The sequence below is a fragment of the Doryrhamphus excisus genome, chromosome 22 (assembly GCF_030265055.1).
Source record: "Doryrhamphus excisus isolate RoL2022-K1 chromosome 22, RoL_Dexc_1.0, whole genome shotgun sequence".
Lineage (NCBI taxonomy): Eukaryota > Metazoa > Chordata > Actinopteri > Syngnathiformes > Syngnathidae > Doryrhamphus > Doryrhamphus excisus.
Window position 1 is genome coordinate 10,789,173 of NC_080487.1, and position 17,414 is coordinate 10,806,586.

The 17,414-nt window shown below is 35.1% G+C and overlaps 1 protein-coding gene across 9 annotated transcripts in view; it reads right to left on the reverse strand.

The window, feature by feature from the left end:
• Window positions 1-17,414, reverse strand: part of plce1 (phospholipase C, epsilon 1) — a 94,180-nt gene that overhangs the window by 38,284 nt on the left and 38,482 nt on the right. For 8 of the 9 annotated variants that reach the window (XM_058062215.1, XM_058062214.1, XM_058062213.1 and 5 more), the window contains 8 exons: window positions 16,822-17,018; window positions 15,466-15,599; window positions 6,478-6,638; window positions 5,062-5,229; window positions 1,767-1,912; window positions 1,545-1,692; window positions 234-344; window positions 63-172 (listed from right to left, as the gene is read on the reverse strand). In XM_058062215.1, coding sequence (XP_057918198.1) covers window positions 63-172; window positions 234-344; window positions 1,545-1,692; window positions 1,767-1,912; window positions 5,062-5,229; window positions 6,478-6,638; window positions 15,466-15,599; window positions 16,822-17,018 — 1,175 coding nt within the window. Of the gene's footprint in view, window positions 1-62; window positions 173-233; window positions 345-1,544; window positions 1,693-1,766; window positions 1,913-5,061; window positions 5,230-6,477; window positions 6,639-12,209; window positions 12,394-15,465; window positions 15,600-16,821; window positions 17,019-17,414 lie in introns of those variants that run through there. The other variant, XM_058062219.1, reaches the window with a different exon arrangement.

Sequence of the window (17,414 nt, forward strand, 5' to 3'; positions counted from 1 at the left end):
TGTATAATATATTAAATTAATATATAATATTAATAATATTATTGAACAAATTTGCAGCATACCTGATAATCTGCAGGATGTTGTTGACTGTGGTCTCTTTCTCCGGCACATGAAGACCGTCTGGGCCAACGCGAGACAAGAAGCTATGCTGTCCGCTGTAGTCGGACACAAACTAAAAAAAAAAAGGAGGTAATTTATGAATTTGATAACTGATCGTGTAAAATGGTGTGTACCTCTATTGTGTCTTCTGTGTTATCCGCAGGTGGTTTGAGGCTGATGATGCTAGCGGTGCCATCTAATGCGTCGCTCAGCTCTTTCAGGAACACCCCACAGAAAGGTACCACCTACGTTTGGAGATAAGGGGTTGGTAATGGTTTTATTTCATTTGAACATGCATCAGATTACAATTGAATGCATCACATAATCAGTTCACAGTTCCACATGTCCAAAAGGAGTAGGAAGAAGCAAAGCTTATTAAATCCTACCCCTCCATCTGGTACTTTTACAATCAGTAACTGTTACATTTGTTCACTTCCTGCTTTCCTAATATAGTTTAAGGGTTTTTTGTTGTTGTTTTTTTAAATTAAATTTTTTGGTCCCGTACCGAAGTAAGAGGTGATATGACAATTTAATTGGATTGGAGAGTGGAGTGGATTGGATTGGAAAGTGGAGTGGAGTGGAGTGGAGTGGAGTGGAGTGGAGTGGATTGGATATTGGACAGTGGACAGTTGACAGTTGACAGTTGACAGTTGACAGTTGACAGTGGACAGTGGAGTGCAATGGATAATTTAATTTAATTTAATTTAATTTAATTTAATTTAATTTAATTTAATTTAATTTAATTTAATTTAGTTTAGTTTAGTTTAGTTTAGTTTAGTTTAGTTTAGTTTAGTTTAGTTTAGTTTAGTTTAGTTTAGTTTAATTTAATTTAATTTAATTTGTCTTACTCAATCCATTCCATAGTTTGATTCCACATACTGAAATGCTATGGCTATGCTATGACATTTTTAGCTAATTGGTTATTTTTAGCCTTATACATTATTTATTTTACATTTGTTCACTTCCTGCTTTCTTAATTTAATTTAATTTAATTTAATTTAATTTAATTTAATTTAATTTAATTTAATTTAATTTAATTTAATTTAATTTAATTTAATTTAATTTAATTTAATTTAATTTAATTTAATTCAATTCAATTCAATTCAATTCAATTTTAGCTAATTGGTTATTTTTAGCCTTATGCATTATTTTAGCTGTTTGAAGATGAACTATATCAGCAAGTTGAAGTATTTGTGATTTTACATATAAAGAGTTAGTATGTTCTCTGTAGGCGGCATTATGAATTATCCTTACTGGCCTTTTTTGCAGTACATTTAGCGAGTGAAGATTAGTTATTAGCCCATATTTCCACACAATAAGTAAGATATGGTAGAACCAGAATCCCTCCTTTCTCCAAAAGAACTTTAATTTTGTTTCTAAAAAACTGTGCCGTGAAAAGAACTTTGACAGCCCTACTAAAAATAAAAACAATTGCATTCACTCACTTTGCATCCTGGGATATTCAGCGCTCTGGTGACAACCTTCTTGTACTCCGAGGAGGACTCATGCTGTGCCATGGCGTCCTTCAGGCTTCTCATGGTCTCAATGTCGGACTGGTCCATGAACTGCCACATCTTCAGCACTTTGCGGGATCTGTCAGAGAACAAAACAACACTTAGTACATTAAATGACAAGGCAACAACAACAATGTGGATCATGGTTCCTACCTGAGTCCTGCCAGGAACTCCATGACACCATTATAGTTCCCCATGTTCCAACAGCACTTAGCCACATGGACCAGATGGGAGAACACTTCCCTTTTCTCTTCCATAGAACTAGCAGTCAGGACCAGCCATGTCACCCATGAACTCACCTGTATCAACAATGTAGATGTGCAAATATAAGACAACACGCACTCGACACCACTGGCATGAAAAAGAGTCTTGAACCAGTCATGATGTGCTATATATATATCACTATATTGACACTTACTATGGTACCCATTATGTCATTGGATGCTCATATCACCTTGTACTTCGGTACATGACGAAACATAAATAATAAAAATAATTTAAAAAAATAAAGATAATAAAAATTAATAAAATAAATAAAAAAAAATAAAATAAAATAAAATAAAAACTTAAATTATATTAGGAAAACAGGAAGTGAACAAATGTAACAGTTACTGATTGTACAAGATGGAGTGGTAGGATTTAATAAGCTTTGCTTCTTGCTACTCCTTTTGGACAAATAAAATAAAATGAAATATTTAACATTTTATTTAACAACAATATATAACATTTTTAATTATATTAGGAAAGCAGGAAGTGAACAAATGTAACAGTTACTAATTGTAAAGTACCAGATGGAGGGGTAGGATTTAATAAGCTTTGCTTCTTCCTACTCCTTTTGGAAAAATGAAATGAAATGAAATGAAATGAAATGAAATGAAATGAAATGAAATGAAATGAAATGAAATGAAATGAAATGAAATGAAATAAAATAAAATAAAATAAAATAAAATAAAATAAAATACATTACATTACATTTTTAATTATATTAAGAAAGCAGGAAGTGAACAAATGTAACAGTTGCTGATTGTAAAAGTACCAGATGGAGGGGTAGGATTTAATAAGCTTTGCTTCTTCCTACTCCTTTTGGACATGTGGAACTGTGAACTGATTATGTGATGCATTCAATTGTAATCTGATGCATGTTCAAATGAAATAAAACCATTACCATTACCAAAACACAATCATTACCAAACAGACGGTAGCCTCCAGTAATGGAGTAAAGTCATGCCATCGCAACATCACCACATTGACGCCCCTGCACAACCTGAAGCTCCATTGTTCTAATCCTATGTTTTGAGTCACTCATTTTCAAATTGAACTGGATTGAATATGAATTAGCTAGTGTTAGTTTGGGTACTTTAGTTTTGCACCTGGAAATGGATTGCATTACGTGAAAGTACCCTTATGTATATATCATGACTCAGTTTCAGGTTCCGGTTCGGGTTTGAGCTAGAGGGTCTCACACGTATTCCTGAAAGTCGCCTCGACACAAGATCATGTTATAGCGTTTACATAAGTCTTGATAAAATGCTATGAGTGCTTTCTGAGAAGCGTGACACACTCGACATGTAACTTCCCAGCTTCTGCAGCGTGAAACACAGTACTTGTGTGTACTTTTTTTTTTTCGGTGATGACATAAGGATAAGCCCTGTCACCAGCCGGCTAGTGTTACTGTCACCCTCTAAACCATTCCGACCAACTGGGATGTGGTTTTAGGGAAGTAGCCCGGATGAAGGCATCAGACAGAAGTTGGCTCTTCCATAAAGTGAAAGGGTGCACATGGAGATTGAATTGACTGGCACGGCTTGCATTAGCTACATAACCCCCCCCCCCCCCCCCACCACCACCACCCCACTTTGATGTTACTGTCGCCGTCTGTGCATGTGGTATTAGGGGGGGTCAGCTTCTCCTTGATGCATATTACGTAACCACTGATGATAAACTCCAACCATGAGTCTTTCAGGGCTCAACACTGCAACACTTAAAACAACAATACTATAAGCTGCACGGTGGAGGAGTGGTTAGCGCTCAGGCCTCACAGCTAGAAAACCAAAGTTCAATTCCACCCTCGGCCATCTCTGTGTGGAGTTTGCATGTTCTCCCCGTGCATGCGTGGGTTTTCTCCGGGTACTCCGGTTTCCTCCCACATTCCAAAAACATGCTAGGTTAATTAGCAACTCCAAATTGTCCATAGGTATGAATGTGAGTGTGAATGGTTGTTTGTCTATATGTGCCCTGTGATTGGCTGGCCACCAGTCCAGGGTGTACCCCGCCTCTCGCCCAAAGACAGCTGGGATAGGCTCCAGCACCCTCTGCGACCCTCGTGAGGATAATCTATACTACTATGCAGTCTATACTACTAATCTATAGTATAACAAAAAAAATAATAAAAAAATATTACAATTAAAAAATATTCCAATTAAAAAAGTAAAATTAAATAAAATTAAAATCAAAAAATTAATTAAAATTAATAAAAAAAACTTTAATTATATTAGGAAAACAGGAAGTGAACAAATGTTACTGATTGTAAAAGTACCAGATGGAGGGGTAGGATTTAATAAGCTTTGCTTCTTCCTACTCCTTTTGGACATGTGGAACTGTGAACTGATTATGGGATGCATTCAATTGTAATCTGATGCATGTTCAAATGAAATAAAACCATTACCATATTTACATAACAAATGTGTGATTCGTGTGCAGTTAGTTAGTCTATACTACTATGCAGTCTATACTACTAATCTATAGTATAACAAAAAATTAAAATTAAAAAAATTTAAATTAAAAAAATTAAAATTAAAAAAATTAAATTGAAAAAATTAAATTAAAATTAAAAAAATAATTAAAATTAATAAAAAAAAACTTTAATTATATTAGGAAAGCAAAAAGTGAACAAATGTAACATTTACTGATTGTAAAAGTACCAGATGGAGGGGTAGGATTTAATAAGCTCTGCTTCTTCCTACTCCTTTTGGACATGTGGAACTGTGAACTGATTATGTGATGCATTCAATTGTAATCTGATGCATGTTCAAATATAATAAAACCATTACCATTACAAATTCTCGGTAATGGGAGTTATTAAAAAGTCCCACATTCTTTTGCCCATATATGGACATCTACAATGCACACATCTGGAATTGTGTATTTTTTTTCCATGTGTCTTTTCCTTCTTGATGCATTCAATGAAACGCAGCTGATGTCAAAGTAACATAATTCTTTAAAATCGGTCCTTTCTTTCCTCCGAGAGTGTTTATTCTAAAAAAAAAAAAAAAATCACTCGCCAGACACGGCAAGAGCACGTGCTCACTAGTGTACACAGTGTGTACTTCAGCCATGAGTCCATTAAGTGAGATGACACGCATAACAAAAACAGCATTGAAGTCTAAAGTATAGCAGAAGTGTGTGGCATGGCAAAAAATACACTTGGCTCTCCGTGAAACTGACTCACCTCATTGAAACGTGCCACTAGGTCCTCCACGGCGTTACTGCGCTGGGCGGTGTCAGACGGCATGTTGGGCACAGAAAGGGAGGCCTTAAGGTTCGCGTGGCGCCTGGTTTGATTCTCGGGGATACTCAAGTCCCGGGTCAGAAAACACAGGTAGTCCTGGGGAAATACCTTGCAGAGGAAAGATGATATTACAGTTTTTTCTCGATTGTTTATAATTATTATTATTTCAAAAAAAATACCAAAAAAACAAATAAATAAATTTTGTGTTCCGAGTCAAAAAAAAATACAAAAAAAAACAATTCTAAAATATTTTGCAAAAAAAAAAAAAAAAATTCTTTTTGCAGGAGAATTGACCCCTCAATTCAATTTTTGGCTGTGATGAACACTTCTTAGATTGTTTTTCTGTAAAAATAAAAAAATATATTTCTGTGTAATTTTGTGTTCCGAGTCCAAAAAAATACCAAAAAAACAAAAAACAATTCTAAAATATTTTGCAAAAAAAATAAAAAATCTTTTTGCAGGAGAATTGACCCCTCAATTCAATTTTTGGCTGTGATGAACACTTTGTAGATTGTTTTTCTGTAAAAATAAAAAAATATATTTCTGTGTAATTTTGTGTTCCGAGTCCAAAAAAAAAAAAAAAAAAAACAATTCTAAAATATTTTGCAAAAAAAAAAAAAATCTTTTTGCAGGAGAATTGACCCCTCAATTAAATTTTTGGCTGTGATGAACACTTTGTAGATTGTTTTTCTGTAAAAAAAAAAAAAAAAAAAAAAAAAAAATATATATATATATATATATATATATATATATATATATATATATATATATATATATATTTCTGTGTAATTTTGTGTTCCGAGTCAAAAAAAAATACCAAAAAAACAAAAAACAATTCTAAAATATTTTGCAAAAAAAAAATATATCTTTTTGCAGGAGAATTGACCCCTCAATTCAATTTTTGGTTGTGATGAACACTTTGTAGATTGTTTTTCTGTAAAAATAAAAAAATATATTTCTGTGTAATTTTGTGTTCCGAGTCCAAAAAAAAATACCAAAAAAACAAAAAACAATTCTAAAATATTTTGCAAAAAAAAAATATATCTTTTTGCAGGAGAATTGACCCCTTAATTCAATTTTTGGCTGTGATGAACACTTCGTAGATTGTTTTTCTGTAAAAATAAAAAAATATATTTCTGTGTAATTTTGTGTTCCGAGTCAAGAAAAAAACAACCAAAAATTCAAAAATATTTTGCAAAAAAAAAAAAATTGAGGGGTTTTCAGAAATGTGTGAGTGATTTTTGGATTTGTGTGTCGGGTTCTGAGAATATGAGGCATCCTTTCAGAAAATGTGTTTAAACAATCGAGAAAAAAACTAAGTCTCTATTGATCGGTTTTTAGCAAGTGTCCTCCTACCCGTTGGTAGAGCTGCTGCTCCTGCTCGGTCACGATGCAGGCGATCTCCTCGGGGAACTGCACAAGGTGCCGCAGATCGGCGAGCTCTTTGCTGATCCCGCTCACGCTAGGAGGAAGAGCGCTATTGCTGGTGGTAGCCATGTTGTTAGCCAGCTGACGCTCTGCATACAAGACAGTGAACTAACTTTTAATTTATGCTTATGCATAGACTCCTTCCTGGTTCCTTTCCGACTCTATAAGCAGAGACACAACATCCTCCTGGGACTGGGAGTCGTTCATCACCTGTAGTGAGTTCCTGTGTTTGGATTCCATTCAGGTCCATTAGTCAACTTGTATGCATGCATAGCTCATATCTGCTAGCAAAAGGACTAACCGACTCTTTGCGAAGGATGCCAAAGTGTCCATACAGTAGATGAGTACTCAAATGCATGCATGCTATGAATGATGGATCAATTATATATATATATACACACACACACACACACACACAACACTCTCTGTTCATTGTCAACAGGCAGACACACACTTCCCGGTAACCCTTGAGATGTTCAGGAGGTCGTCATGACAACAGCAGCGGCAACTGGGTTTTCTTTACAGTGTCATTTGTGCATAAAATGGTGTGTGTGTTACATTCAATACGGTGGTTCAAAGAAAGAACAGCTAGGAATAAATAGAACAGAACAGCACACAAAGACAATAAAAGTGTAGTACAATAAATAAGAATAAATGGTATGAAAAAGTATCCGAACTTTTAGAAATTTCTCACATTTCCGCATAAAATCACCAACAAATGTGATCTGATCTTTGTCAAAATCACACACATGAAAAAAAACAGTGTCTGATTTAACTACAACCGCCCAAACATTTGTAGGTTTTCATATTTTAATGATAATAGCATGCAAACAATGACAGAACGGGGAGGAATAAATAACTGAACCCTCTGCCTAAGGAGACTTAAAGAGTCACAGAGGTGCTGGAGCCTATCCCAGTTGTCTTCAGGCGAGAGGCGGGGTACACGCTGGACTGGTCGCCAGCCAATCACAGCGCACATATAGACAAACAACCATTCACACTCACATTCATAACACTTACTGAGTCTTTTGAGTAGTTGGTTAATATTCTGCATCATACATTGGTAGTGTATTGTCTGCTTGATGTGGCACAATACTCTTTCACGAGTGTCGCAGGGGTGCTGGAGCCTATCCCAGCTGTCTTCGGGCAAGAGGTGGTGTACACACTGGACTGGTCACCAGCCAGCCAATCACAGGACACATAGACAAACAACCATTCACACTCACATTCATACCTATGGACAATTTGGAGTCGCTAATTAACCTAGCATGTTTTTTGGAATGTGGGAGGAAAACGGAGTACCCGGAGAAAACCCACGCATGCACGGGGGGGGAAAATATGCAAATCCAACCGATCTCCTGACTGTGTCGCCAACATGCTAACCCCCCCCTTCTACCGTGTATAGTGGTATAATCCTCCAGTAAATACTGCCAATGTCAAACATGAAGAAAGACTGCATAGTACTCCTGTATACAAGCCATTTAAAATGTCCACTTAAATATGATTCATAAATAATAAAAGGCCTAAAATCCTTCATCGGTTTTATGGTTTTAAAGTTCGGAGACTGTTTGAAATTTTTAAAATCATAAACCTTCAGCCATACTGTACTAACTGTACTGTCATATATATATATATATTGCAATTACATCAACACACATGTGACTTTTTTCTAATGGAAAAGCACCAATAAGGATGTCCGGCCCATCACATTTAGATCTGTTTCCATGGTAATGCATGCAAACACATGTATGTACATGACAGGCTATGATGCATGAATATTGCTTTTATTCCTGGTTCTTGTCGCCACAGGAGGCCTTGCACTTCCTGCCGCAAAACAAGGTCAATGGATGCTCTTTCGACTGAATACAAGCCTTAAGTAGCATTGTTATTCATTAGGTATAATAAGCACACTCACATGGAAAATAATATAATATGTATTAGTGCTTTTCATCCAGATACTCTCATAGCCTCTTGAGTGTGAGTTATAAAGCTGCTTTGATTGTCTCTTCCTGAATGAATACATGAATGATTGACGATGTGGTCATGAAATTCATATCGCTACTTTCAGGCGGGTTCTGCTTTTCAAATCAAACGTGGTGCCGTGTGATAAAAGATGAGAGGGAAAGAATCGGTTGGAGAGTGAAGACAAAAAATGCCCCAATAGTCGTACAGTTTGGAGTACAACACAAATATTCGGGAAAATGTGCCTGAATATTTGCCAGATGTTAATAAAACTGGTAAATACACTTTGCCTGGTTTTGCTTTGTTGTGCTTTTTATGGCCTTCAAAGTAGGAATATGATGATAACCATAGAACAGGAAATGGAACTTATTGCGATGTGGAAAAGACACCTACAGAGAACATACTAACTCCTTATTTCTAAAATCACAAATACTTCAACTTGCTGATATAGTTAAATTAAATTAAATTAAATTAAATTAAATTAAATTAAATTAAATTAAATTAAATTAAATTAAATTAAATTAAATTAAATTAAATTAAATTAAATTAAATTAAATTAAATTAAATTAAATTAAATTAAATTAAATTAAATTAGGAAAGCAGGAAGTGAACAAATGTAACAGTTACTGATTGTAAAAATACCAGATGGCCCCCAGAGTAGGAATATGATGATAACCATAGAACAGGAAATGGAACTTATTGCGATGTGGAAAAGACGCCTACAGAGAACATACTAACTCCTTATTTCTAAAATCACAAATACTTCAACTTGCTGATGAAATGAAATGAAATGAAATGAAATGAAATGAAATTAAATTAAATTAAATTAGGAAAACAGGAAGTGAACAAATGCAACAGTTACTGATTGTAAAAATACCAGATGGCCCCCAGAGTAGGAATATGATGTTAACCATAGAACAGGAAATGGAACTTATTGCAATGTGGAAAAGACATGTTCAGTACAATTATAGCTGAAGTGAATATAAGTTAACATTATTAATTTTAAATAAATTAGAAGAATGGCATCTACACCACAAAATTAGCTATGTGTATACATAGCTAAATGTACTGCAAAAAAGGCCAGTAAAGATAATTCATAATGCCGCCTACATACTAGAACATACTAACTCCTTATTTCTAAAATCACAAATACTTCAACTTGCTGATATAGTTCATCTTCTAAAACAGCTAAAATAATGCATAAGGCTAAAAATAACCAATTAGCTAAAATTAAATTAAATTAAATTAAATTAAATTAAATTAAATTAAATTAAATTAAATTAAATTAAATTAAATTAAATTAAATTAAATTAAATTAAATTAAATTAAATTAAATTAAATTAAATTAAATTAAATTAAATTAAATTAAATTAAATTAAATTAAATTAAATTAAAGCAGGAAGTGAACAAATGTAACAGTTACTGATTGTAAAAGTACCAGATGGAGGGGTAGGATTTAATAAGCTTTGCTTCTTCCTACTCCTTTTGGACATGTGGAACTGGGAACTGATTATGTGATGCATTCAATTGTAATCCGTCTCAGCTCATGAGTCTCAGCTTTTGGGCTCATTCATACATTGAATAGTTTACCAAATTATACTATAAAATCTTCCATTCAGTAGTCAAAATCATTATTGTTTATCTATTAGTAAAAAAAAAAAAATAGCACATCTCTGCATCTAAATCTGATTGCTTCCAAGAAAATATCACAGCAGTCTCCATCCAGTACCAGGAAATGTCTTTTTAAAACGTACAGTTCCTCGCTTGACATGTTGTTGAGGCGTCAAAGTAAAGCGTCGACTCCTTGGCACCCACACACACACACACACACACACACATTGACATCAAAGACACACACACACGTGCGCACGCACACAGTCCCGTGAAAAACAATCAACACGTTGTAAACAGAGTTATAAGTAGACCCCGTCTGCACACGTATGCATGGAAGCATTACAATGTACAGCGTTCAAATTCTAACATGTTATTAACATATAAAGGCTCGAAACTTCCTAATGTACATATGGGGTCGTAATACTGCAATACAGGAAGTGTTTAGTTTTATTGTTTTCAGTTGTAAAGTGTGTTACCGTATCCTTGACCCCGTGACCTCGGCTGTTTGGGTCAACAGGACACAAAAACACCCAGCAACTGTAAACTCTGGCATGCTGTCATATTTAGTTCTTATGTCAAATGGGTCAAAATGTGCATGGCAACACTGTAATATATTCTTATAATAACAAAAAATCATTTAAACATGACAATAATACATATATATAGTATGTATGTGGTGCATGTGTGTTTAATGGACATTAAATACGACTAGTTGATAAGAAAATATTAACTGAATTTTCATTAATTCATTCATTTTTTTACTGTTTATCTTCACGAGAGTTGGGATAGTGCTGGAGCCTATCCCAGCTGTCTTTAGGCGAGAGGCGGGGTACACCCTGGACTGGTCGAATTTTATGTTGGTTTATTTATTTCAACAGTAAAAGTAAGTAAATGGGTCATTAATTTATGATAATAAATTAATGTAATGAAATTGATAAACATTAATGTATTATTATTACATTATTTATTAAATTAATGTAATAAAACAAATAAACATTAATGTATTATTACATTATTAAATTAATGTAATAAAATTAGTAAACATAATTTATTATAATAAATTAATGTAATAAATTAATAAACATTAATGTATTATTATTACATTATTTATTAATTTATGTAATAAAATTAATAAACATTAATGTATTACTATTATATTATTTATTAAATTAATGTAAGAAAACTAATAAACATTAATTTATCATAATACATTTATGTAATAAAGTTAAACATTAATGTATTATTATTACATTATTAAATTAATGTAATAGAATTAGTAAACATAATTTATTATCGTAAATTATTGTAATAAAATTAATAAACATTAAAGTATTATTATTACATTATTTATTAAATTATTGTAGTATAATTAATAAACATAAATTTATTATTATTACATTATTTATTAAATTAATGTAATAAAATTAGTAAACATAATTTATTATAATAAACTAATGTAATAAAATTAATAGATTAATTTATTATTATTACATTATTTATTAAATTAATGTAATAAAATTAGTAAACAATTTATTGTAATAAATTAATGTAATAAAATTAATAAACAATTTATCATTGTAGCAATGTAAATGACAATGTTATTTTTGATTGATAACAAAATATGGATATCATTTAAATGTATTTATTTGTTTAATTTTGACCCATTGACTTTATTGAAATAAATAACCCAACATAAAATTCGACCAGTCCAGGGTGTACCCCGCCTCTCCCCCAAAGACAGCTGGGATAGGCTCCAGCAACCCCCGCGACACTTGTCAGGATAAGCGGTAGAAAATGAATGAATTAATGAAAATTAATAAAAATAATTGAATTTCAATGTTTTTTTTAATTTAAAATATGCGTGTAACACTGTAAAAATAAATAAATACCTAAATAAATAAAATATATCTACAAAGTAGTAGCGGTAGCGTTTACTGTAAATACACCAAATCAAAGGAAATATTATGACAGTCATGCTAATATTTGAAAGCTTCATATATAAATAAAAAGAATAGGAATAACATCGCTTGTATGAAGTAATCAGGAACAAAACAGGAGTACAAGCAGACTAAGTATCTACTTACTGATCAGCTTGGGGTCCATTCTACTTGACTGCTTCATGTTACCGCTCCATGCAGCTGACCGCCCCACGTCCCATGCTGACACTCCACTGGTACCTAAAGAGGTCTAGATCGGAGCCAACCGATCCGGTCCGTCCCCCCCCACCCCCAACCGCTCTCTGGCTCTCATCTCCCAGCAAAGCCTCCTAACTGTGACTCTATCTATGCTTGTCCTCCTCAGTAAACACTCTTAGCATGTCCTTTCCTTTGAATACATTAACTCGCTCTCTCTTTCTCAACATACCCCCCCCCACCCCCCGCCCACTGTGACTCCCCCTTCAGACCGCCAGCACTATACATAGTTCACAGCCATGTGCCAGAGTTCCACCGGGCAGACAACCAATCACTATTACAAAGAGTCAGGTCGCACACATGGAGGGTTAGGCAACAGGGATGTCCAATGGTATGCATGCATCTCGGGCAAAAATAATAATAATAATAATAATAATAATAATTTATCAAAGTGGAGCACTAGCACCCTGAGCCTATTTAAAATTAATAAAACTTAAAAAAACTTAAAAAAACTTAAAAAAATTTAATTTAATTTAATTTAATTTAATTTAATTTAATTTAATTTAATTTAATTTAATTTAATTTAATTTAATTTAATTTAATTTAATTTAATTTAATTTAATTTAATTTAATTTAATTTAATTTAATTTAATTTAATTTAATTTAGAAAGCAGGAAGTGAACAAATGTAAAAGACGTGTTCAGTACAATTATAGCTGAAGTGAATATAAGTTGGTATTATTAATTAAACAAAAATGAGAAGAATGGCATCTACATCACAAAATTAGCTGTGTGTATACATAGCTATGTGTACTGCAAAAAAGGCCAGTAAGGATAATTCATAATGCCGCCTACAGAGAACATACTAACTCCTGATTTCTAAAATCACAAATACTTCAACTTGCTGATATAGTTATTCATTCATTCATTTTCTACCACTTTTCCTCATGAGGGTCTCGTGCTGGAGCCTATCCCAGCTGTCTTAAATTAAATTAAATTAAATTAAATTAAATTAAATTAAATTAAATTAAATTAAATTAAATTAAATTAAATTAAATTAAATTAAATTAAATTAAATTAAATTAAATTAAATTAAATTAAATTAAATTAAATTAAATTAAATTAAATTAAATTAAATTAAGACAGCAGGAAGTGAACAAATGTAACAGTTACTGATTGTAAAAGTACCAGATGGAGGGGTAGGATTTAATAAGCTTTGCTTCTTCCTACTCCTTTTGGACATGTGGAAACAAAACAAAAATAATTTATCAAAGTGGAGCGCTAGCACCCAGAGCCTATTTAAAATTAATAAAACTGGTAAATACACTTTGCCGGTTTTGCTTTGTTGTGCTTTTTATGGCCCCCGAGAATAGGAATATGATGATAACCATAGAACAGGAAATGGAACTTATTGCGATGTGGAAAAGACGTGTTCAGGACAATTATAGCTGAAGTGAATATAAGTTGGTATTATTAATTAAATAATTAATAATGATAATTAGGACAGCCAATCTCCTGTTATCACTTGCTTTGAATTAGCTCCCCGGCTACATTAACATTGAAGCTGCTTAAAGGCGGTTTTCACAAGCATTCACTGGACGGTCCACATAAAAGACAAGTTAGTCATACAAAACACGGCAATAAGAGACCATGACCATATATGGTTCCCAAGAAATTAGTGTATCATCCAAACTGAAACCAATGTCTACTATAACATCCAACGACTTAATCTTACAAACTAAGTCACTTGCATCCTTTCTTTGAATAAGACTTTAAAATGCCCATGTACTATGTATGTATATGCTTTTATTTATTGCATGATTGGGACTCACAGAGACGTACAAGGTTGTGTATTGACACTGTGTACGTAAGGGTGGGGGGGGGGGGCGACGGGGCTCCTGCAGAGACAGCCTGTCCCATGGCACGTTGCCAGTGGACTTTTTAATGTCCAGGCTCAGCTTACATTTGTAGCATCACTGCAGAGTAACCGACTGGACACTTAGTCACATCACATGACTTGTTCCTGCCGTGGACATAAACTCAAAATGTAACCGCTGGAATCAACCCCAAAAAAAAAAAAATGGAGACCACACAGAATGTATAAGGACCATTGAATGCAATTAGCTATACTGGAACCTACTATAAAGGTTATTATTGATTTTTTGAATTATTATAATGTCACATACGAGCGGCACGGTGGTCGAGTGGTTAGCGTGCAGACCTCACAGCTAAAAGCGTGAGTTTTCTCCGGGTACTCCGGTTTCCTCCCACATTCCGAAAACATGCTAGGTTAATTAGCGACTCCAAATTGTCCATAGGTATGAATGTGAGTGTGAATGGTTGTTTGTCTATATGTGCCCTGTGATTGGCTGGCTGGCCACCAGTCCAGGGTGTACCCCGGCTCTCACCCAAAGACAGCTGTGATAGACTCCAGCACCCCTGCGTCCCTCGTGAGGATAAGAGGTAGAAAATGAATGAATGAATGAATGTATTGCAGTATTTGATTAGACTAATAATAGGCTATAGTCAACCACAAGACAGCGATCAATTAATTAATTTATGAATTTTTGAAACTTAATGACTGTATCATGGACTGAGTGGTTAGCGCGCAGGCCACACAGCTAGGAGACCCGAGTTCGATTCCATCCTCGGCCATCTCTGGCCGGGTTTTCTCTGGGTACTCCGGTTTCCTCCCACATTCCAAAAACATGCTAGGTTAATTAGCGACTACAAATTGTCCATAGGTATGAATGTGAGTGTGAATGGTTGTTTGTCTATATGTGCCCTGTGATTGGCTGGCCACCAGTCCAGGGTGTACCCCGCCTCTCGCCTGAAGAAGACAGCTGGGATAGGCTCCAGCACCCCCGCGACACTCGTGAAAATGAATGAATGAATGAATAAAAATGGCTGCTGGAATGTAAATACATATACTGCATATATAGCTACAGTACTACAGTAAGAGTATTGTGCCACATCAACCAGACAATACACTACCAATGTATGATGCAGAATATTAACCAACTACTATGCAAGCTCAAAAGACTCAGTAAGTGTGAATGGTTGTTTGTCTATATGTGACCTGTGATTGGTTGGCGACCAGTCCAGGGTGTACCCCGCCTCTCGCTCGAAGAAAGCTGGTATAGGCTCCAGCACCCCCGCGACCCTCATGAAGAATAGCGGTAGAAAATGAATGAATGAATGTCACACACCTTTCAGCATGTTGGGGGACTGTCCAAGGGGGTAGGGCAGGCCAGAGCGAGCCCCGAGAGCGGTCGTGGCGTCCAGAAGGGCTCCGGTCAGCAGGGAGCACACAGACGTCCGATGATCAGACGCCAGATAAGACCTGGAAGAAAACAAAAATAAGAAGGTGGAACTAAATGGGGGTGAAGTTCAATTCCACCGTTGGCCATCTCTGTGTGGAGTTTGCATGTTCAAACCTTTAAATATTTCCTGGAATATTCCTGGAAGCTATTAGCGCTAGCTCCGTGCTAACAGAGCAGTGAAACAGTGCAGCAAAGCAGGGGGAGGGCAAGCATAAAGCTAATATCCCGGAATGCCCATATAAGGAAGTGTGGTTCACTGTGATGTCACAGGGAGCCGGTGTTAGAAAAAATTGATTCTAATGTAATTTGTCTACACTGTAAATTTAGTTAAAAAAAGTTTTAAAATAGTTTTAAAAATATTTTTAAGTTATTATAATTTAAATTATTGTTTAATGTTATCCAAACTTATAATTTTGACTGCGTTTTCATTTTAAAAAACATTTATTAAAAAAAATATTGGGAAAGTAGGTAGTGGAGTCGGATGCGCAGCGAGAAAAAGTGGTTAGCATGCAGGCCTCACAGGTAGGAAACCCAAGTTCAATTCTACTGTCGGCCATCTCTGTGTGGAGTTTGCATGTTCAAACCTTTAAATATTTCCTGGAATATTCCTGGAAGCCATTAGCGCAAAGCAGGGGGAGGACAAGCATAAAGCTAATATCCCGGAATGCCCAAAAAGGAAGTGTGGTTCACTGTGATGTCACAGGGAGCCGGTGTCAGAAAAAATGGATTCTAATGTAATTTGTGTGCACTGTAAATTTACAATTAAAAGAAATATTTTTAAGTTATTATAATTTAAATTTACAATTTTTTATTTTATTCAAACTTTTTATTCAAATTTTAGAAAACATTTATTAAAAAAATATTGGGTTAAAAATGTCTCATTAGGAAGTGGAGTCAGATGCACGGTGGATGAGTGATTAGCACGCAGGCCTCACAACTGAAACCCAAGTTCAATTCCATCGTCGGCCATCTCTGTGTGGAGTTTGCATGTTCTCCCCGTGCATTTTCTCCGGGTACTCCGATTTCCTCCCACATTCCAAAAACATGCTAGGTTAATTAGCGACTCCAAATTGTCCATAGGTATGAATGTGAGTGTGAATGGTTGTTTGACTTGACTGGCCACCAGTCCAGGTTGTACCCCGCCTCTCGCCCGAAGACAGCTGGGATAGGCTCCAGCACCCTCCATGACCCTCCTGAGAATACGCGGTAGAAAATGAACAAATGAAGATAACGGAGTCCCACCTGAGTGGATAAGATCCCTGGCTGTGATCAGGAAGGTTCCTCTGATCCGGTCCTGGTGGACAACCGCTGACGGGATACAGCGGCCAGTCGGAATGTTGAAAATTGCTGATGCATGCAGGCCGAACCAGAAGCAGCAGCAGTTTTTTGGCGGGATGAGTCAAGTTAAGTTGGACTGCATCCTGAACATTGTTGGCTACCTGTTGATGACAACAAGGACAAATGAGAAACAGCTTATAGAAAGGTGTGATGTCACGTCCTGTATTGACATTTGGTTTTCAGTCTAGTCTTGACTATTTATTGTGCAATAAACAAGGCTGGTCATATAAGGATCTACTTAACTTGTTATGTTTTACATAATAGGTCTAGCAGCAGGGATGGGTTTCCTGCAAAGAGACTGGGTCATCAGATTTGGACTGTCCCTGGAGACTGTCCCGAGCTACCATTCTGAACGTTTGAAGAGGGTAAGGACCCGTGAAGTATTCAGACAAATAACCTCCATTAGGATGTTTTGATTATAACTATCATAGAGCGAACCGAGCGTCTTCATAAATGGTACGCTAGCCAAAAGTCAGTAGACATCCAGTCTATGAGAT